The sequence below is a fragment of the Plutella xylostella genome, chromosome 20 (genome assembly GCF_932276165.1).
Source record: "Plutella xylostella chromosome 20, ilPluXylo3.1, whole genome shotgun sequence".
NCBI classification, from domain to species: domain Eukaryota; kingdom Metazoa; phylum Arthropoda; class Insecta; order Lepidoptera; family Plutellidae; genus Plutella; species Plutella xylostella.
In genome coordinates, this window is record NC_064000.1 from 366,416 (window position 1) to 386,978 (window position 20,563).

Here is a 20,563-nt window from a genome sequence, read left to right on the forward strand (position 1 = left end):
AATTTAAAGTGGTACATCAGAATATTCAGAGTATTTCTTCTAAATTGTTAGAAATAGAACTATTTTCGGAAAAATTTAACATTGATTGTTTATGTATCACAGAACATTGGTTAGACGAGAATAAAATGATGTTCCAATTGAAAAATTACAAACTTATAAGCTGTTTTAACAGAAAGTGCAACGAGCATGGTGGGTCACTTATATTTCTTAAAGAAAATTGTAAATGTAAAGAACGAAAGGACATAGTAGCTCTTTCTGTTAAACACCATATAGAAATTTCATGTGCAGAGCTAAACAAGTATATAATAGTATGTACCTACAGGCCACCTACTGGTGATTTCATTACCTTTGAGACTGTCATGGAGGATGTTCTAAGGTTAGCTTCCAATAGTAAAAAGGAAGTAATAGTGTGTGGTGACTTTAATGTTGACCTATTAGGTGACTCTCCTAATGGGTCGAAATTACTGTTACTTTTTAAATCATTTAATCTTTTTAATGTCTTTCTGGAACCAACTAGGATTACATCCACGTCGGCCACTTGTCTAGATAACATATTCTGTAACTGTGAGTTTAAAGACAGTAGTGTGATAAATTGTCTGAGGTCAGACCACAGTGGGCAGACCATTACCTTAGTAAACACTGACAAGACAAATAAAACTAAGGTGAGATGCAGACCGATTACTACAAAGAAAATTGACAATTACTTGAAGAAACTAGACGAAAAACTTCCGAAGGTTAAAGTAGATTGCAATTCTAATGAGATGTACACTAACTTATTTAAGATAATAGCTGATGAGTTTGAGAGTAATTTTGAAACGAAGGAAGTTTTGATAGACAATAAAATTAAATTTTGTGACTGGGCTACAGATGGTATTCGCAAAAGCAGGGCGACATTATATGATCTGTATGAGATGAAAACATTCATACTCCGCCCTGACTTTCAATCTTATGTGAAGAAATATAGCAAAATGTACAAATGTGTCTGTCACTGTGCGAAGACAATTTTTATTAATAACAAGATTAAAGACTCGGCTAACAAATCTAAGGCCATTTGGAATATTATTAATAACGAAACGGGGAAGAATCGAACACGCGAGACTAATTTATCTTTAAAGGTAGGCAATGACATAATAACATCAAATGACGAGGTGGCGAGAGTCTTTGAAGAGTTTTTTACGAACATTCCTTTAGAGACTACTTGCAACCTAGATTCTTCAGCTACATTAGCTGAAACCCTGATGAAGGAGAACGCACCTTCAACCGATAAGGAATTTAAATTCAGATATATAAATACATTAACTATTATAAAAACATTTAAGTCCTTAAATATGAAGAAAACTGAAGACTTGTGGGGAATGTCAGTTAAATTTGTTCTTTCTATTATTAATAAAATCGCCCCAATTTTGGCTAACATTTTTAATAAATGTATCGCTGAAGGTGTGTTCCCAGATCTTATGAAATTGAGTAAAATTATACCTCTGTTCAAGAGTGGGGATATGGAGGACCCTGCAAATTTCAGGCCTGTCTCGGTTCTTCCAGTTTTGAGTAAAATATTTGAGAGGATCATACTCAATCAGATGCTTTTGCATTTCAATGATGCTCGATTGTTTCATAGCCAGCAGTATGGTTTTACAAAAGGCAAATCAACAACCGATGCCGGTACTGCGTTAATTAAGCACATATTTGACGCCTGGGAAGACCATCACGATGCTATTGGAGTCTTCTGTGATCTGTCGAAGGCGTTTGATTGTGTAGACCATCAGACTTTAATTTCGAAACTGAGATACTATGGAATAGGAGGAAAGGCTTTAGATTTGATAGCTTCATATTTAGACAAGAGGCAACAAAGGGTCGATATTAATAATACTAAATCACAGGGGGCTCATGTAAAGATAGGCGTCCCTCAAGGATCTATTCTAGGACCATTTTTATTCCTCATTTATATTAATGACTTGCCTTTTATGGTTGAAAAAATGACTAATATAGTTTTATTTGCTGACGATACTTCTTTGCTTTTTAAAGTTAAAAGAAGTGAAAATATTTTTTATGAAATTAATTCTATTCTATCTGACATACACGATTGGTTTACCGTAAATAATCTTTTATTGAATTCTAAGAAAACGAAATGTATTAAATTTACACTGCCGAATGTTAGACAATGCGATACTAACATTATTCTAGATGGGAATAAATTGGACCTAGTTGATGATACTGTCTTTCTTGGTATGACTATAGATTCAAAGTTACAGTGGGGACCTCACATTGCCAAATTGGCTGGAAGGTTGAGCTCGGCAGCTTTTGCTGTACGGAAAATTAGACAACTGACCGACGTTGAAACCGCCAGATTAGTTTACTTTAGTTATTTCCACAGCTTATTGTCGTATGGCATTTTGCTTTGGGGTAGGGCCGCTGATATTGAGACTATATTTGTATTACAGAAAAGAGCCATCCGCTCTATATACAAACTTGGTTCCAGGGATTCATTGAGAGAACTATTTAAAGAAATTAACATCCTTACAGTTCCATGTCAGTTCATTTTTTCCAATTTAATGTATGTACGAAAGAATATTTCAACTTTTGATACAATTGGCAGTAATCATGACATTAATACTAGGAACAAGCATAAGCTGGCTTTTCCAGCGATGCGTCTGGCGAAAGTTAATAAATCGTTTTTAGGGTACTGTATTAGATTTTATAATAAGCTTCCAGCAGAAGTTGCTCAAATGCCAGAGAATAAGTTTAAGTGTTACATTAAAGAGAAACTCAGTAAAAAAGCTTATTATAAAATTGATGATTACTTAGAGGACGTTAATGCATGGCTGTGATAAGTAGTTAGCTCTGCTCATATTATTATAATAATTATTATTAAGCTTATATGTATTGTATACTAACTAGTTTTAAGTCTTTTTTTTGAAAAGATGGCTCAGGAGTTTCTTGCCTCCGTTCTTCTCCTTAGACAGAAAGAGCCCCCCCTTATCCGAACGGAGAGTAATTTGTAAAAATTGACGTTCATCAGAAAATTTTATATTTGTACGATGAATAAAAATTTTTGACTTTTGACTTTTTTTTGACTTTTTGTGTAAATAATACTATCTAACCGCTAACCTATCTTAAATAGGTAATCATAAATATGTAAAACTTATTTCACTGAGACCATTTGTGGAATAACATTATTATTTCATTATCAACAATGTTTGTTATAAGTTACAACCTTGCAGCCCCATGTAGTCTATAGCTTGCATTCATACTAGAAACAGGCCAACTGGGTTCATTGGCACAGAAACACCCACACCTGAGTCTATCAACAGTTGGTCACCGATGAACTGTTAGGCCACAGAATTTTTGAACCTTAGAATGTTTAGGTAGGTCTAAATCATAGACTTAGTATATACAGTATATACTAAGTCTATGGTCTAAATAGTGGACTATAGTGCGCGCGGAACTAGCTGGCCGCGACTTCGGTATGTGAGCGGTGGGACGGGGAGGCGGGGGCGCTTGTTGTCAATGTCAGATACTACTAAGTCCAAGCGCCCCCGCCCCCCCGTCCCACCGCTCACATAACTATGGCGCGGCCAACTAGTTCCGCGCGCACTATAAACGATCGTTTGTATAAAACATGTGGGCTAGTAGTTCATAGGGCAATCAAGTATTCATGAAGAAATGAATAGATACCCCTCACACTTAAACTAAAAAAAAATTAAAAGAACTTTTCTCAGTTACGTAATAAATAACATGATATTCACAAACATGATTTATAGTAATAAGACTAGAATCTGCTCACATTTTAGTGCGAAATTAATTATCTACTTGTATTGTATAACGTTACACATAACATTAAATTCACAGGAATGAAACATGCCTAAACTAAAATGATACATATAAATAAACCAGTAATTTATTATTTCGTAGGTACGTAGCATTTATAAGTACATTCCTCTCATAATTCCAATTTTATTATGTAATAAATAGATTTCCCATAATGGCATCAATCTTAATGACTGTTGCAGTAATGATGATGAAGTACCTACTTATGTGTGGTTTTAGAGAATAGGTAGCTATGGAAATTATACACAAAAAAATACCATTACCTTAGATACTTTTTTGTAAAACCAGGTTATTCGAATGTCTCTCTCTACAAGACAATATTTTCCTAACAATCATTGTTAACTAACTCTTAACAATGATAAGTAGAACCGCCAGTATAATAATCATAACTCCTAGCACAAGAATACAGTGCATTTTCCTGTTTTTCCTCTGATACCGCTCAGCTTTCTGCAACTGCTTGTAGCCCTCGTGAACCTGCACTTGCGTCTGTTCGATGTTGTAGTCTATCCTATCTAGCACCGTGCCCTGGTCATGGACCATGTGAGCCAAGTCCTTAAATATATCGTTTAAATCCATAATCGAATGCACAATTTTATTCACTTCCGCTTCCCGTTCCGCTACCATTTTGGTGTTCTCCTCTTGTCTTAACAGCAGCTGTTTCTGGCTCACCGCTTGTCTTTCAAACATTTGGTCTAGATTCTCGTCTTCTAAATAACCATTTTGGTTTGTCGAAGTGCTGGGTAGAGCAAACAACATATCCGTCTGGTTTGCTGTCAACCCGGGTAGTAACTCGGAGTGGTCATCGAGGCTGAGCTCCTCGAAGTTGGGCAGTTCGAAGAAGGCGTTGGAGCGCTCCTCTCTGGAGGTAAGGGTTTTGAGATAGTGCGCCTGCGCGGAACGGAACGTCAGGCTCAGCTCCTGCAGGCTGGAGACCAGTGCCAGGACCACGTTGTTCACCAGCTTCTGCTCTGTTTTTGTACCTGAAGAGAAGAGAAAGTAGATATTTTTAAAGTGGAACCAAAATCTTATCTGTCCTTGCTGCATTTCAAAGAACAACAAGTATCTTCATCAGCACGTAATCATCTCAAGGAGCGCCACAACACAGTCTACTGGCCATATGTCTAATATCATCGGTCCAGCTGGCTGGCTTTCCACATAAGCTGCGTACAGACCGGCCAAACGAACGCCAACGAACGGGTTTCGTTGATCTTCGTTGCTGCAATCTGCCCTGTATTATGTATGATAAATATCCATCGTAGGGCGTTCGTTGGGCCGGTCTGTACGCAGCTATAGGGAACAGTTGACGAATATGCCTTCAATAATAATACCTACTAAAGCTATTTTACAATCTACTGTAGGACATGGGCCTATTTTCCAAGATATTGCCATAATTTCCAGACTTAGCAGGCGGGTTGAATTACGCTCGGAATTCTCTGTATCATTCGCACCCTACTCACCCTGTCGTGCGTACGCCCTGATGGCGGTGCAGTGTCGGTGCGCGCTGGTGAAGTGCGCGGCGACCTCAGCGGCGACGCGGCTGATGGCCTCCTGCTGCGAACTGTCGTCCAGCAGCGGGCGCCGGATCTGCCGCTCGTGGCACGCTTGCAGTTCCGCGATCTTGGTCTTTAGTCTGTTGACGGTGGGCAGTGGTAGGAATTAACATGAGTGATACAAGAATTGAAATCGGGAACTGTTTTGTCACATAACTTTTGAAGAATTATTTATCAATGATGTATTTATGTAATAAAACCTTCTCATAATTCTCAACTTGTTGGTCATGTCATTTACCTAACTGTATGGATATGGACACCCTTGCTTCAAGGACCTCTATGAATGCAGAAGAAGCGGAGTTGAGGAGGATTAAAATTGAATTGTATTTAAACTTTATCTTTATCATAGTAGCATATGAAGATGGCCAAGGACAGAGTGTTGTAGCTCACTTTCTAAGACCCTTAGGTCCCTCCATAGATTATTACAAGCTGTTCATGATGAAGATATCTAACCTGGACAGCACATAGTGCGCCTCCTCCAGCACGTCGCGCCACGGCGGCGGCGGCGCCTCGCCCGCCAGCCCGCTCTCCGCGTCCGCCGAGCGAGACATCAGGTGGGCCTTCTCTGAATCATACTGTTGGGGAATAGTGGAGGTTAGTGAAGGTTACCTAGGTGAAGGAAGATTCCAGAAGTGTATAATTTGGCCTTTAAACGATTAAAAAATATTGCTATATTACAGCTGTTATCATAGGAAATATATATGTCAGTGAAAATATGCAAAAGGGAGGGTAGTGTTTGTCAATATTATAGGGCTAAATAAATATTAGCCTGTGGAAGGATTAGCCAGGTAAATTAACTGTCAGTTGCTGACCACCCAGGGGCATTGGCTGTATGTAAGGTACAGCTGTTGTTAGGTCTCTTGACAAGGCTCCTTTCTCACACCCAAGTGTGAGAATTAAGATATGCTGAATATGTGAAGAAGTAGTTAGGCTGTATTGAGGGTGGTAGTAGATATAATTAATAATAATAGATAGATAGATAGAGTACTCTTTATTTGTACACCAAGAAATAATTAACACATAAATTAGTTTTGAGATACATTGACCACAACTGTGTGGTCCTGAGGGTGGTATTTAAGGTTGAGGCCTTTGGTCTATGTAGATATTTAACAGGTATGTGAAGCTTTAGAGTCTACATTCCCTATTTTATACATTCATTATTTTATTGTATAATAAAATCCACAACATGCCCAGCACTAAAATACATCTCCTTCCTGGGAAGAGCTGTATTCCTGCACCTTACTTCTTTATCAGTTGCAATCCTATAGGATATTGCATTTTCTATGTATAATCAGGACTTCAGGCTATCTATATTTATTTAATCCTTTATTGCAAAAATAATATAAATTAGTATACAAAGAGCGAACTTAATGCTTAAACCATTTTCTTTGAATTCATGTTATTTATAACTGACTTGACTATACCTTCTTTTCTTAGGATATAACCATACATGAAAGTGAAATAGGTCAAGTGTAATAAAAGTTACTTACTATACCTACTTGAGTAAACATACCTACATACCAAATACTTATACGTACATATTATAAAATGTAACAGTAAACAAAGTTACTGGACATGTCTCCACCTGTGTTATAAAGCATATGGACTGTTTACCAACTCGTAAATAGCGAGTAATGATCAATAACCAAAGAATTCCTATAAAAACACTGCAAATACCTGTTCGCCCAACATTTGCCGAGTGTGCATAGCATTATTTCGCATCAAAACGAACACTTCTGTGAGGCTACGAGACACCATTTTATATGTCTATCTCTACACTTATTAGAAATTGGGATAAACACTTTTATTGTGAATAATTACAGTTTTAAGACACGAATATTTACGTGATTTGAACAAATTACAAAATTATTTGATGATGCAGATGATGATGACAGATTTGACAGAAAACGCGACTGTCTTGTGTCGATTCTGACACTGACAGAAGTTGTTACCACAGAATATTATGTTGCAATGTCACTTTCAGCGTACAAAATTTTCATTCACAGAGTACTTTCACAAATGGTCGAATTTTCATGTTTTGTTATTCTAATTTGTTGTTAATTAATGTAACTAAACTAACAAGTAAAACAGTCCAGAAACAGTATTGAATTCATGCTAACACGTAACCCACCCAGCATTTCTGCCAGCTGATTAGCTATAATCTCTCAAATGAGTGCGCCGGCCCAGGAGCCGGGCCCGGAGCATTTCCAGCAGTTCCCCTCGAACAGGATCATCGTGGTGCACCCCGGGTCCCTCTACGTGCGCATCGGGCGAGCTTCCGACCTGCTGCCCGTCAAGCAGCTGCACTGTATAGCTAGGTACCGACGCCCTGGCGGCAAAATATACCGGGACCCTTTCATACCGCCCAGCGCGCCCAAAACTAAAGACCTTATACAGGAACTCGAGGAATGCCGGCTGCAAGTGTCACATACGCTACAGTCGTGTGTCCAGTCGAACGGGGCGCGGCGCTACGCTACTCCGCCTCAGCAGATCGCGGCTTTTAACCGTAGATCTTTGCCGGAGATGGTGAACGATGGCGAGCCGTGGCCGCAGGTGCAGAGCGACGTGGTGGTTGGTGACCTCGTCCTGGACATCGACCCCGACCTGCCCTACAACATACACTTCCCATACAGAAGAGGCGACTTCAACATACACTCTGAAGTGGGAGGCTCTCTGTCCTCGGTACTCAATGATATGTTCACTATCTGGAGCGCCATAATAGAGCATAAACTCGGTATTCCACTGATGGAGTTAGTGAAATACAGATGTGTTCTGCTCATACCTGATATTTACTCTAGGAGTCACTTGAAGTACCTCATGTCATTATTACTAAAGGATTTAGGTTTTGGATCATGTTTCTTAGTGCAAGAGAGTGTTGGTGCAACATTTGGGGCAGGGATTGGCTCTGCTTGTGTTGTGGATGTTGGAGACCAGAAGATGGCAATATCCTGTGTGGAAGATGGAATTTCACACAAAACTACTAGACTAAGAATGGACTATGGAGCAGGGGATGTCTGCCAGACACTGTCATGGATGTTCCATAAGAGTGTGTTTCCCTACAAAGACTGGAATGAGAATGTTCCAAGAGATGTGATGCTGATGAGGAGCCTGTACCAAGACTTCAGTCATGTGAACCTTGACATCTGTGGCCCACAGGAGAGGACATTCCTGGTGGACCATCCTGGAGACATTGTGAACAAATACACACTGCAAATAGGTGATGAATGCATAATATCCCCTCTAGCCATGTTCTACACTGATCTCCTTAAAATCACAGGGTTGAAGAGCACAAAGATACAGAACCGTCAACCGAGTGATCCAGAGGATCCATTTGATGCAGAGTTCTTGAGAGAAACAGGAAGAAAGAGGGAGACAGCTGATCCAGCAGCCAATGAAAGCCAGACATTTGAAGTAGCCAATGAAAGTCAGACAACAACCAACCCTGATGAAGACATTGTAGTGGACACATTAGAAGGGGGTCCTGGGGACATGGTCTCACTAACACCAGGACAGGTATTAGCTTTAGATGCTGCAATACTGCAGAGTATTGACCGCTGCCCAAGCGAAGAGCTGAAGCGGAAAATGTACAGTAGCATTCTTATTGTAGGTGGGGGAGTAAAGATACAGGGCTTAGCTACGTGGCTACAGAACAGACTAGCTCTTCAAATACCTTACGCATACAAGACAGAGCAGTTAGAAATAGTGACAAGTCCTAAAGACATAGATCCAGCGAGTACGGCCTGGAAGGGAGCAGCCGTCATGTCGTGTCTGGAGTCTGCTATTGAACTGTGGATCAACCAAAGTGAGTGGAACAAATATGGACTAAAGATTCTAAGAGAAAGAGCACCATTTATATGGTAGATTGTTATTTAAGTTATTATAATATATGTATAATTTTAAAGCTAATTTCTTGTTTGTATTTAATTTAAACCCATATAAATCATTTGGTAACAACATCTATTTATTAAAATGGCTATGTAATCAATTGGCTTAGTACTTAGACATATGAGAGATTCAATGAGTATAATAATTAATTATTTTTTATCAAAAATATGTACTTAATATACAATCTAAAAAAGTACAATCACATTATTTAAAATATTGATTAAGTTACATTTACATACCAGTCTTCGTAACTTACATGCTAATTAGAACCTTAATTACATTGAAGATATCAGGAGATATGGTTACAAAAGTTTGTACCTATAAAGTAAATACAAAAAACTCTGTACTTAATGTTCCACTTAAAAGTAATAAAATGCTTGTTCAACAATATTTAAGTACTATTTTAGTTTAATACTGAAATGCAAAATCTTATCGCCACTGCGAAAGACAGGTAAAAATATTCGAAAAGTAGGTTTGGCATTTGAACATCATATTCAGGCCACTTATGTAGTTTCAATCTCTGGCACATCCCCATTAGTTTTGTACGTAATCGTGAAATCTCTGACCCCTCTCCTAACTTTAGGGTGCAAAAACGCATAGTACACCAACATAAACACTATCCCTACCACAAACGGAACTACACTCAGCCCCAAAATTGAGTAGTAATACACTGGGCTTATAGTATCCGCGGCATACAAATACCAGATAACACCGCTCGCTGTGTTCTCAATAAAACATAGCGTATAAAACGTGGCAAATCTATACCGAGTTCTTCCTTCAATCGGTAAAATATAAGTGAAGATGTAAACGGCGCCTAATGCTAGGGAGAATAAAATGTCGGCCATTTTGTTTTGCGCACAAAATGGCGACTTGTCGAAGAACTGCAGCCACGTGGTCATAAATAAGATGTGGACGGCGCAAGCGAGCGTGATCCAGTGCGGGAACAGGTACGCCATCGCTGCTATCGCCGTTATTCTGCTCACTGTAACATATGAAATTATGGCGTTTTAGTTAAGTTACTTAATACATAAGGAGTTATAGGTGTTCTAGACTAGATGTGTGCAGGATTCCTCACGATGTTTTCTGATCAACCGCCTAAGAACAGCTAGCGTGATGCTGTCTTCCCGAGTGACGTATTAACTATAATTTACATACAACTGATCGGACTGGCTGATCCTCTCACAACGGTTACAACCTCTAGTTCACCTCTAGTATTTATCATCGACTGAAGAATATAAGTACTTACTGGAACTTATAGGAGCTTACTTTTCCATATTTTGCCGAACCAGCGCTGATAAGCGACGTAAAAATATCCATAGTAAAGTAAGTAGCATATTTTATAAGTTTGCACATATCTTTCTGAATGCAGGCTTAGGCACTCACATGAAACCAGAAAATGCCACAGCGTCTGCAGCAGGCTGCCGACCCAGTTCATGTTGAGCTTGTCCTGCTGCGTGAACCGCACGGCGCGCTGGTACGCCGCCAGGCACCAGCCCATGCCCACCACGGAGGAGGCGATCGAGAGGCTCTGGTGCACTGGAAGAGGGGTTATAGTTGATTAGGTGTGGGGTGAGATTGAAACTAATGTCTGGTAGAGGAGAGACTGAAATAGAGCTTATTATCGATTGGTATGATTGGAACTTATGTGTGGACTTTGGTGCAACTGGATTAGGGCTTAGGTACTTATATAAAATATTATAGTTATAGTTGATTGGCTGTGGGTAAGCTAACGTGTGGAGGAGGAAAGTAAGAGGCTTTGGTGTAGCTGGAATAGAGGTTAGAGTTGATTAGCTGTGGGGTAGATTTATTTTTTTCTGGAGGTAGAGGAGAATACTGAAAGACTTTGGCTGAATTGGGAAGTCAAGTAACAAAAGTGGTCTACTGGAGTTCTGGCGTGACCTTAAGTGACTAAACAACCAGGCATTTTAGGTCTTATATCCCACATCAGTAGCTAAATACGGAAAATCAGCTCACCAAGATAGCTCACCAATTCCAGCTCTAGTATAACCATCTGTAGGAGATGGGGAGATGTGATGGACGAAAACTAACCTGGCAGGAGCGATTATGCGGCTGAGCAAATGCGTTTGACCTTTTTGATTTTCCTCCCGTTCTATACTATATTAAAGAACTATATACATACACGTGAACCTCTCCTCGCCCCACATGAGCAGGCTCATCTGCAGCACCTGCTGCGGCGCGGCCTCCAGGAAGCACTCGAACACCTTCAGCAGCGCCGCGTCCGAGTCTTCCTTCAGCATCAGCTTGTAGTACAGACGTTGTGATGACAGGTCGCGCTTGCGCTCCGCCTTGCGGGACTTTAGTGCATAGCTGGAATTGGAGATTTTAGTAGTCAGAAGAGGGAATCTAGTGTCCTGATTTTGAATCAGAGCTGTAATTATTTATTTGAGTCTTTCAGGGATGTGCTAAAATCCATTGCAAAATGTTCACTATCCTTACTAATATTATAAATGCGAAAGTAACTGTGTCTGTCTGTCTGTTACTCTTTCACGCCAAAACTACTGAACGGATTTGAATGAAATTTGGTATACGTATGGTCTAGACCCTGGGAAAGAACATAGGCTACTTTTTATCCCGGAATTCCCACGGGAAAACTTTTTAAGGCGAAGCGAAGCGCGCGGGAACAGCTAGTTAAGTATAATTATTATTTGATATACAGTAGAGCCTTGTTAATCCGAAACACGAAGAAATAAACCCTATTCAGACTAACAGAGTGTTTGGATTCTTTGATTATAATGAAAAAAATGCCCATATATTTGGACAAGTCATTTTCATCAGCCCAACACAATTCGGATTACAGCAACCTTCGGATAAACCTGGGTATGGATTATCGAGGCTCTACTGTAGGTATATCATATCTTCAGACATAGTAGCTCAGAGTTGGATACCAGACATGTTTATAATGATGTAGTGAAACAAGACAAGAGAAAAAACAATAAAATAAAAGTATTTTTTAATTATCTAGCAAAAGAAAGAAGCCAACAATCCATAGAAGCCTAAGCTCAGCAGTTTCTAATCGTGGCTGTATACTCACATCAGGGCATCAGTGACCCGCATGACGGGAGCCATCAGTAGTATCAGCATGATGATGCGGAGTTTTCGCCTCTTCGTGAACTGGTCCGGCTCCGTGTCCTGCTGCTGGTCCTGAGAGTACCTGCAACAGTTCCAGTTGCCATTTGTTCATATACAAAAAAATTGCTTAGGCAAGTAATACATTCTATGGCAAAGTTGATATTTTCTATTCTATGCATTGATGCATGTTCATGCTGTGATGTTACAATATAATTATAAAAATAACGACAGAACTTCTGAAAGCCGGCGGTAGACCGATTTTAATAGCACTTCGGAGGCTGTTTAATTCCGTCATACTCGAAGGCACAAGCCCGGAGGCATGGAGCAGAAGTGTAGTGACTTTGTTCTTCAAGAAAGGCAACAAAGCCCTATTGAAGAATTATAGACCCATTGCACTTCTGAGCCATGTGTACAAGCTGTTTTCGAGAGTTATTACGAATCGTCTCGAGCAAAGACTCGACGACTTCCAGCCACCCGAACAAGCCGGGTTCCGAAAAGGCTATAGTACCATAGATCACATACACACGCTTCGGCAGGTTATACAGAAGACCGAGGAGTATAATCTACCTTTATGTCTAGCGTTTGTGGACTATGAGAAAGCCTTTGATTCTATTGAGCTCTGGGCGATGCTTCAATCCCTTCAGCGGTGCCATATAGACTATCGCTATATCGAGGTGTTGAGATGTATGTACAATGCTGCCACAATGTCAGTTCGATTACACGAACATAGCACAAAACCGATCCAGTTGCAAAGGGGCGTGAGACAGGGAGATGTTATTTCTCCGAAACTGTTCACCTGTGCACTGGAAGATGTTTTTAAGCTTGTAGAGTGGAAAAGACTGGGCATTAACGTCAATGGCGAATATATCTCTCATCTACGATTTGCTGATGACATAGTTATTATGGCGGAAACGCTGGAGGAGTTAGGCGAAATGCTCACAGACCTCAATGATGCCTCTAAACAAGTTGGGCTGAAAATGAACATGGACAAGACAAAGGTCATGTCGAACGAACATGTTTCATCATCGCCCGTAACTGTAGGAGGTGTCACCATCGAAGTTGTTGATCAGTATCCCTACCTAGGACAAGTGATCCGATTAGGTAAATCCAACTTCGATAAAGAGGTAGCTCGTAGAATCCAACTCGGATGGGCAGCGTTCGGGAAATTACGACACATCTTCACTGAAAACATACCTCAGTGTCTGAAAACAAAAGTTTTCAATCAGTGCGTGTTGCCAGTGATGACTTACGGAGCCGAGACGTGGTGCTTCACCAAAGGGCTTATCCACAAGCTCAGAGTTGCTCAGCGTGCTATGGAAAGGGCTATGTTAGGCGTGTCCCTGCGAGATAGGATTCGTAATGAAGAAATCCGCAGGAGAACTAAAGTTACCGACATAGCCAAAAGGATTAGCACGCTGAAGTGGCAATGGGCTGGCCACGTAGCCCGCAGAGCCGACGACCGCTGGAGTAGAAAGGTTCTGGAGTGGAGACCCCGTGTCGGCAAACGGCGTGTCGGTCGCCCCCCAACCCGTTGGTCTGATGATCTGCGGAAGGTAGCGGGAAGCCGCTGGATGCAGATGGCGGGTGACCGTTTGGGGTGGCGATCGTTAGGAGAGGCCTATGTCCAACAGTGGACTACGGAAGGCTGAGAGAGAGAGAGAGAATTAAATATTTGGAAAAAAGTTCATTGGTCCACTTATTTGGAAAAAAGATCTGAAAACAAACAATGGCTTTGAGCATTTAACAGCCCGTTGGTTGCAGCATGTTTAAAATACAGCATACATATTCATAAATAATGGGTAACAAAAGATAAGAGAATGATAAAAGTCCTGTGAACCATGACTAACAAAGAGGTCATTTTATTCTTTGTTTCAAGCGCAAAAGTACAATAGTCTTATCTCATATTAAAATTAGCGTTTTAAGGTGAAAATTAGCTTATTTTAGTACTTACATTCTAGCTGAGACTGCAGTATTGACCACCGCTGGGAGCACTATGAAAAGAAAGGTCCATCCAAACTCCATGTACTTATGGGCCAAGTAATACCGAACTGCGATGTTGGTGTCCACTGCCATGTCCACAAAGTGGCCGGCGATAGCCAAAACATACATCAAGATGTCGAAGTTAGTAATCTCAATGTTTTCAGGCATACGGTCCGGTTCATCAATGGAATAACCTTTTTCCAACATTTCCCGCATCGCTTTAGGCATTTTGGTTGGTTATTATACTCACGAATAAGAGATTAATACGTGCACTGCATGTAAATTTAAATTTATTTAAAATAAACGAAAGCAAACACAGAAAAAACATAAACAATCGACCAAGAGCGCGGCAGCGCGCTATATTTCTGTTTACGTTTTTGACAGTTTGTTTCTTAAAATCTTGAATCTTTAGTGATGTGGTAGAGACTAGAGTAGATTACTTAATCGATTAAAATGGACCCGTGTCGTATCATCCAACCTTCTTTATTCCAGTCTACAGGGAAAACCTCGATTGTAATATACAGAGTGAAACTTTATCAATGAACTTCTCTATAGTACAAATAACCAGCCGTATTACTTATTTAAAGGAAAAGTAGTGCTCAGTCCATGCTCAGTCATGTAACGCACCCACAACACATCACCCTCACCCTCAACGGCCACTCTACAGGCCTCTACACACCAAAGCCGCTGACCCAGCGGCATAGCCCGGCGGCCTAGTGCCGGCGGGTTAACATAGTACAAAATGAGGCATGATTGTACAAAATGAGGCCGGCGGGTTGAGCCTCACTCTACAGTAAATTAAATCATTTTGATAAAACCTATAGGTAAATCTGCATCCTTAAAGTACTTATCTGCATCACGCAGTACTGTAAACCAGCAGCCTTACCGCAGGGCAAAAGCACCGAAGACGGAAATAGGGGCCGGGGAACGGAAGGAGGATATGCAAAGAGGTCCATTTCAGTAAGTTATTTCATTTATTTATTTAGTAAGTTACATTAACTATTAGTTAATAGGTCTTTTATAATTATAATATAAAACATGGTTGTTATAAAAAGTGGCTACAGAAGAACTCATTTGGTGTACAAAGGCGGACATATCGTAGTCATCACAACTTTTGGCTGACTGATGATCTGTAACTTATAAAAACACTAGCAAGTAGCTACCTACCTACGTAACTATGTACTATATGATTATATATTTTTTTATGGATGAATGTTTACATACAGAGTTTTAAAGTTTAAGAGGAAACAAAAGTATTACCTAACATAATATTTTCTTCAACATCCTCATTAATCTCATTATTATTATTTTTTAATTCATTTTCTATATCCTGCAATGTTTTTCGATTAGTTTCAGGTAAATAATAATAAATATGAATTAACACCAGTGAAGAAATCACCGCATTTATAAGGAACGTCCCCGAAACTCCACAATATTTAAGCATAAACGGCGATATTTTAGTCACTATAAACATGGTCCCGACAAAAATAATACTAGATATAGAAACACCTACCCCTCTATATTCTAAAGGGTACACTTCTCCCATTATAATAAAACACGTCGGTAAAGCCCCACAGGATAAAATAAAAAAATAAACAGCAAAAAGACAAATCATTACCCAAGAATATTTATCACTGATAAAATCTTGGGAAAAGCAAAATGATAATGCACATATAAAATATAGTAAAATATTAGCTGGAATTCCAGAACCCAATAACATTGATCTGCGATTAAATTTATGAATAACAAAGCAAGATGTAAAGCCACCTATTATGTCACACAAGTCAAGTCCGAAAGCATAATAGTAAAAATTATTTTTGTCTGAAAATATAGAACTAAATATATCAAAAACATACATCATGAACTGTTGTTTACCACATGCCTCTACTATCAGTACACATGATAAATTCAAAGAAACTGCCAGTAAAAAACTTCTCTCACGGAGATGTTTGCATACTGTTAACTTATTTTCCATTGAAATAAGTTGTTTCCTCTTTAAATCTTTAGATTGACATTCAATAAGTTGTTTTAATTCTTTATTTTCGCTATCACCTCGGAACCAATGGAATGTTTTTTTACATTCATCGAATCGTCCTTTTGAGGCAAACCAAGATGGACTATCAGGACAATATGCTGTAGATATAATACCTAATAAGCTGGATATTAAACCGTACATTATTAGTGATCTCCAGTGAAAGAAATTGCTTAAAATATGAACCAGTGCTATGCCGATAGCAAAAAATCCAATTTTTAGATTCATAAATACACCTCTATACTTTGGTGAACATATTTCGGCTAAAAACATCGGACCTATTCCTAGGCCACCACCGACGAGGCCAGACAAAAGAAATGCAATGAAAAAATGCCAAAACTCTTGAGACAAATACAGGAGCACGAATGCAAACACGCTCGGAATCTGAGATGCAAGTATCACGTACTTTCTTCCAAACTTACTAGTCAGTAATCCCGATATGAATTGAGATGGGAACAACATCAGAATCATGATTGCAGCTGAAACAAACCAATATTTATCAAGTAGGTAAAAAAAAACATTGTCATGGTGGCGTAACGGATATGACTTTGTAATGTTTTATCCTCGTATTCCGATTCACACATGTTCGGCGAGTCACAGGTCCGTCACAGATCCGGCGCATGCAAATCGGCCTTCACGCCTTAGCCCTCGACACCCCTCGATAAAATCAGGCCCCTCATCTCGGAGACTAAAGAAACGTGTTCTATCCCTTATAAAGAATATGCGTAACATTGCCACAATTTTGTTTTGCAATATCACCATTATGTGAAGTAGTAGTGGTAGGTAAGTAAATATAAAATAACATTAAAAACTTACGCAGCCAAGATTCCTGTTGCAAAGTAAGTTTGATAGAACTCTCTCTTATATTTGGGATGATAACTGATTGTAGACCAATTACAAATCCGTTAGAAAAAGACACTGCGATTGGGCCCAGCGAAGCGAATATCTTAAAACATAAAGAAAATTATTAAGGGCATACTTAGTTATTTAGTTACGTTCCCAGTCACAAAACTATTATTTTACACGTAAATATGAGTCACACTTAATAAATAATTACCTGTTTATATAGTGAATGCATAGCTATAGCTTACTTAACTGGTTTATTAACAATTATAAGTAAACAGCGGCCGCCACGCCAACCGTCTTTTTAAATTTAACGATTATTAAGTAATGAATGAGGTAGTAATTTAATCGAATAATTAGACAACACCAATCAATACATGTTGATATCTACAAACGGATACACTGTATTAAATATTTCTACATAAAATAAAACAGGTTGCCCTGAACTTCAGTATTTAAATGAATAAAAAAAAGTATACAGTGTGTACCAAAGATTTAATTTTGGTAATTCAAAAGAACGTTAAACACATTACTTTACAAAATGCAGCTATGTTGATATTAATGTGTCTATGATTTCAAGGACTGTTTTGATATAAACATGGTTTTCTTTAGTCTGAAACAGAATATTTCTTTATTACTTAACATTTAAGTAGGTATAGGTATAGTCATAGAATAACAAGAAGAACAACAATATATGTTTCGTTTAATAGCATTATTTGCAGCATAGGTCTGCTTCTAACCTGCGAGGTCAACACGCACGCTCGGAAGAAGAGTTGTGATAAGTACCGGGAAAATCCATTTTCCCGACCATACATAATTGTATGTATAGTATGTCGAAACTCTCTTTATTTTCGCGATTGTATAATACAATGTTCTCAATATTTCGGATATATTAGTTATTAAGTACCTACATTATTTGTCGAGCGGGAAGTTCACTAATAAAATTACACCCTGTATATTTAAATAAATATTATCATAGAAAATACTTACTCTATGTTAAGTGCTTTTACAATATGGCTCCATTTCTGATCATAAATAACATTTTTGTTTCCATTCAATAGATCCGTTATAGACGTTACTATCATTTTGAGATAGTCACACTCGTCAGTGTATGTTTTTATAAGCAAATGATTGAAAATATTTGGTACAAAGTAAGTGAGACAAGTATGAACTCTGAATACAGTTTGGTTGACATCAACAGCATTCTGTCGAGTTTTGGCTCCCACAATTGTAATCAGACTATCTCTCATGGTTTCGTTGAATCTACAAACAAATAACGGTGCTGTGTACGATGATTACATTCAGGGTTTAAATTCTCAAAAAAAGTACAAATAAAACTCACACAACAGCTTGATGCAGCATACAGTGGGCCACGGCAACTTCATCCGGTAGTTGATCCCGACACTTCTCCACTAACTCAAAAGTCCTATACCGAGGATTTTGTAAATTATTTAATAAAGTTTTGATAGATCATATAATTATAAGTAAATAATTTTATTAGGTAGGTATACCTACTTGCCTCGTGTCTTCGAAGTTTTTAATAATCTCTTCAAATTGAATACTAGTTTGCTGTAGTTTCTCAACAGGGTCCAACAAACAATGATCTACAATTTCCATTACCTGAAAAATTTACAACTTACTAAGTACTTTGTAATTTGTACTTCCATATTTTAATTTGAAAATGAACAAATAAAACATGTTATAACAAATTTCACTTACATCCTCCAACGATATGATATAGTTCGTAAAATCATGTAGATGTCTGATTCTGTAATATTTTATCACCGCACCTCGTATCTCTCGAGCCATTACATCGTTCATTATCCTCACAACATCGAGGAAAGTGCGAAATGAGTCCAGTGATTGCTGTTTCACCAGATTGTACCATTTGCGGCTTTGTAGGAACAAATCGTTTGCAAAGTGATACGCTTCCGATGCTAAGTAGTATTTATCATCGATCTTATCCGAGCACTTTAAAGAAAACACTGAATTTGGAGCATGGTATAGTATAGGTGAATTCTTTAATAAACAACACTTAAAGGTTGGATGGAAGAAAGTTAGTAAGTCCAGCTTATTTTATGTAAGGTTAGCTAGTAGCTTTAGAACTATAACGAACACAAAAAACGTGTTTAATTGCAAAAAACACTCTACAAATGCTCTATGGGAATTAATTTAATAATATAATCTTTAACTTTGTCGAGTTAATAGTATTTAACTGTCACGCACCTTATGTATAGATATGACACACAACAGAATGACTGAAACCTTAATTGTTAAATACTGCATGTCTATTGAATAATAAAAAGTTAGTCTTGTTTTAAATTATACGTAGAAAACCTAGGTACCTAATAGAAAAAAATAATTGCACGATAAAGAAATTCAAATTATCCATGAAATTAAACAATGCACTAGCTGAGTTATTCTAAGTTGTATATACCTATAATACGAATTTCTTCATTTATTGATTTAATAAAAAAAAAATATTATTATTCGCATTAAAATTAGTATCATGATTATGATAATACAGTTACATAAAAAATCGATTAGCTTTTATAATGTCGCATCTCTATCTCTCAGTTTAGCATGTGTCAGTAAAGGCCTCTACACACCAAAGCCGCTGACCCGGCGGCATAGCCCGGCGGGTTAACATAGTACAAAATGAGGCATGATTGTACAAAATGAGGCCGGCGGGTTGAGCCGGCGGCCTGAGCCGCCGGGTCAGCGGCTTTGGTGTGTAGAGGCCTTAATGTTCACAGATCAGCTTGTAATCTTGTGTATGAGAGGTTATTATTCCAAGGGTCAGCTTTAAGTGCTTTAGGCTTTAAGTGCACAGGTCAATGATTTCAAAAGGAAGGATACGCCCGTCAGAACGTTTTGTCAAAAGAAAATGGCACCCGCGCGCTGGCCCTAATTTCATACAAATTATGACAGATTTATGAGGTTTTAGGGCCAACGCGATGGTGTCATTTTCTAGAGCGGTTGGGCCTGTCCTTACGCTAGTAATATATAAGTCAATGGCACAGGTTATTTATTTATCGTATGGCTTTACTGGTTAGGTACATAAAATAATATTAACCCACTGACGGACACTGACTGCATTAGACGTCCACCACACTTTTAGAAAAAAATCACAACGTCGAATGCAGTCCCCGCTCTTTTTCTAATTATTTCAACAACGGTCAATGCAGTCCTGTTTTACCTAGAGTTTGTATGAAGACCGTCTTGTTGTGCTTTATTTGGAAGGATTTCAAAGTTATATGTGCACCCAGAGTACCTTTTTTTCACACAGCAATAAGTTTTCATACAGAAAAAAGTGTGAACTCACACGCACACAACGGTCATTGACGTCGTGTTTTCT

The 20,563-nt window shown here is 38.7% G+C and overlaps 5 protein-coding genes across 5 annotated transcripts; 1 reads left to right on the forward strand and 4 right to left on the reverse strand.

Moving 5' to 3' along the window:
- Positions 1–3,079: 3,079 nt before the first annotated feature.
- On the reverse strand, positions 3,080–7,230 carry LOC105383212 (syntaxin-16). Its single transcript, XM_038109878.2, has 4 exons — positions 7,053–7,230; positions 5,829–5,950; positions 5,283–5,455; positions 3,080–4,805 (listed from the first exon to the last, which is right to left on the reverse strand). Exons 1-4 carry the CDS (start codon positions 7,131–7,133, stop codon positions 4,168–4,170), a joined length of 1,014 nt encoding a protein of 337 aa, XP_037965806.2. The 5' UTR covers positions 7,134–7,230; the 3' UTR covers positions 3,080–4,167.
- Positions 7,231–7,388: 158 nt separating this feature from the next.
- On the forward strand, positions 7,389–9,281 carry LOC105383180 (actin-related protein 8). The gene has a single exon (XM_038109731.2). The coding sequence runs from the start codon at positions 7,545–7,547 to the stop codon at positions 9,234–9,236; it is 1,692 nt and encodes a 563-aa protein (XP_037965659.2). The 5' UTR covers positions 7,389–7,544; the 3' UTR covers positions 9,237–9,281.
- Positions 9,282–9,560: 279 nt separating this feature from the next.
- On the reverse strand, positions 9,561–14,996 carry LOC105383178 (XK-related protein 6). The gene is made up of 5 exons (XM_038109733.2): positions 14,302–14,996; positions 12,313–12,432; positions 11,401–11,588; positions 10,644–10,796; positions 9,561–10,242 (listed from the first exon to the last, which is right to left on the reverse strand). The coding sequence occupies exons 1-5, from the start codon at positions 14,556–14,558 to the stop codon at positions 9,764–9,766; spliced, it is 1,197 nt and encodes a 398-aa protein (XP_037965661.2). The 5' UTR covers positions 14,559–14,996; the 3' UTR covers positions 9,561–9,763.
- A 341-nt stretch (positions 14,997–15,337) lies between these two features.
- Positions 15,338–17,601, reverse strand: LOC105382470 (facilitated trehalose transporter Tret1). The gene is made up of 3 exons (XM_038109732.2): positions 17,420–17,601; positions 17,179–17,308; positions 15,338–16,841 (listed from the first exon to the last, which is right to left on the reverse strand). Exons 1-3 carry the CDS (start codon positions 17,438–17,440, stop codon positions 15,568–15,570), a joined length of 1,425 nt encoding a protein of 474 aa, XP_037965660.2. The 5' UTR covers positions 17,441–17,601; the 3' UTR covers positions 15,338–15,567.
- A 92-nt stretch (positions 17,602–17,693) lies between these two features.
- LOC105383241 lies at positions 17,694–19,758 on the reverse strand. Its single transcript, XM_011553272.3, has 5 exons — positions 18,925–19,758; positions 18,725–18,825; positions 18,548–18,631; positions 18,196–18,468; positions 17,694–17,818 (listed from the first exon to the last, which is right to left on the reverse strand). Exons 1-5 carry the CDS (start codon positions 19,024–19,026, stop codon positions 17,773–17,775), a joined length of 606 nt encoding a protein of 201 aa, XP_011551574.3. The 5' UTR covers positions 19,027–19,758; the 3' UTR covers positions 17,694–17,772.
- Between the last annotated feature and the right edge of the window lie 805 nt (positions 19,759–20,563).